The sequence below is a fragment of the Stegastes partitus genome, unplaced genomic scaffold (assembly GCF_000690725.1).
Source record: "Stegastes partitus isolate 25-593 unplaced genomic scaffold, Stegastes_partitus-1.0.2 Scaffold1358, whole genome shotgun sequence".
Classification (NCBI taxonomy): domain Eukaryota; kingdom Metazoa; phylum Chordata; class Actinopteri; family Pomacentridae; genus Stegastes; species Stegastes partitus.
Window position 1 is genome coordinate 147,789 of NW_007579089.1, and position 1,401 is coordinate 149,189.

The 1,401-nt window shown below is 54.7% G+C and overlaps 1 protein-coding gene across 1 annotated transcript in view; it reads left to right on the forward strand.

The window, feature by feature from the left end:
* The window catches only part of kat14 (lysine acetyltransferase 14), a 14,480-nt gene that overhangs the window by 10,712 nt on the left and 2,367 nt on the right, over window positions 1-1,401 (forward strand). Inside the window, exons 6-7 of the mRNA XM_008298898.1 lie at window positions 328-923; window positions 1,281-1,401. The exon at window positions 1,281-1,401 is cut by the window's right edge and continues 9 nt beyond it. Coding sequence (XP_008297120.1) covers window positions 328-923; window positions 1,281-1,401 — 717 coding nt within the window. The remainder of the gene's footprint in view (window positions 1-327; window positions 924-1,280) is intronic.

A 1,401-nucleotide genomic window follows, 5' to 3' on the forward strand; every position in this document is an offset into this window, starting at 1 on the left:
TACCTGTGGTACCTGTGGTACCTGTGGTACTCAGCACTGTGGGGGTTTAACTAACAAAAGACCACAGAGGCCTCTGTGTCAGTCAGTGACCTTCAGAGCTCTTTAAAGACGGTGTGCTTAGGGTGGACTGGCTAATCTGCAGCCAATGACACGTCCACAGTCAGTAAACGCTCTCTCAGTGCATGGATCAATGTTTCCTGTGTATCATTAATGTGAACAGTTTATTGATTATTGATTGATGACACTACCGCTTAAATAGTTAGAATTTGTATCCCTACTGTTATTATGATGCAAACGCTGATAGCGTTTCCTCTCTTCTGCTTCCAGATGACGAGGAGATGGAGACGGAGGGGATGATCGACCCGGGGATGGAATACATCCCTCCTCCCAGCGCCAGTCTCGCCGCCCGCAAGAAGCTCCGCCCAGCACCGCCTCACATCAAACGTGAAGCTGAGAGCGAGGACGACGAAGGCCGCGAGTGTGAGGACGACTTTGAGGAGCCAGTTGGACGAAGTGAAGGTCCCCCGCTGTCCACCGGGGGGTGTGGTGGTGCCGGCGGGCCCGAGCGGAGGAGGATGAATCACCCTGAGAAAGCTGACGGCGGCGCAGGTGTCTCCCAGAGTCCTTGCTACGCCCCCCTCAGCCTGTACGAGGAGAGGATGCTGCTGCGGCGGCTGGACGCCTGCCCGCTGGCGTTAGCCGTCACGCCGCAGGCCAAACGCCTGCACAGGAAGCTGCTGGTGCGGCAGGCGAAGCGGCAGAGAGGGCTCCCCCTGCTGGACGTCGACCGCGCAATCAGCGCCACCCTCAGCCTGGTAGGAGGGATCTATGGCGCCCAGGAGGCGGGGTCACTGATAGGAGGCGGAGTCAAAGGGAAGTACTGCACCAACAGCCAGGAGCTGCGCATCCTCGACCGCTTCCAGGTACGTGCAGTCGTTTCCACAGTGATGGCAGTTTGCTCGCGTTACCTGTATAAACCTTCAGGGGGCGCTGTGCTGATCGGGGAAGACAAGTCTGGCAGAGATGTTGGAGATTAATCGTTGATCCTGATCTTAAAATATAATTAGTACGTCACACGCACAAAACAAGCTGCAGCGACACGGTAGCAGTTAATTGCCATTAATAATTTAACTGACTGAAAATATATTAACCACTAAGGCAGCAGACGAAGGTCATAATGTCAGTAAATGTAGACCACAGAACCTGTACAGCATCAGAAGTCTCATGACGCCTGACCCAGACCAAAGTTCTGGTTCCTGAAACGTGATGTGTTCCCTCAGACCAACCTGTCGGCCAGAAGAGACGTCCAGCAGAACTCTGTGTCCTTCTGGCACCGGCTGATGGGAGCTGAAGGCAGTCTGGACCAGAGCATCAAGAGTCCGTATACGTCCCGCATCCTGA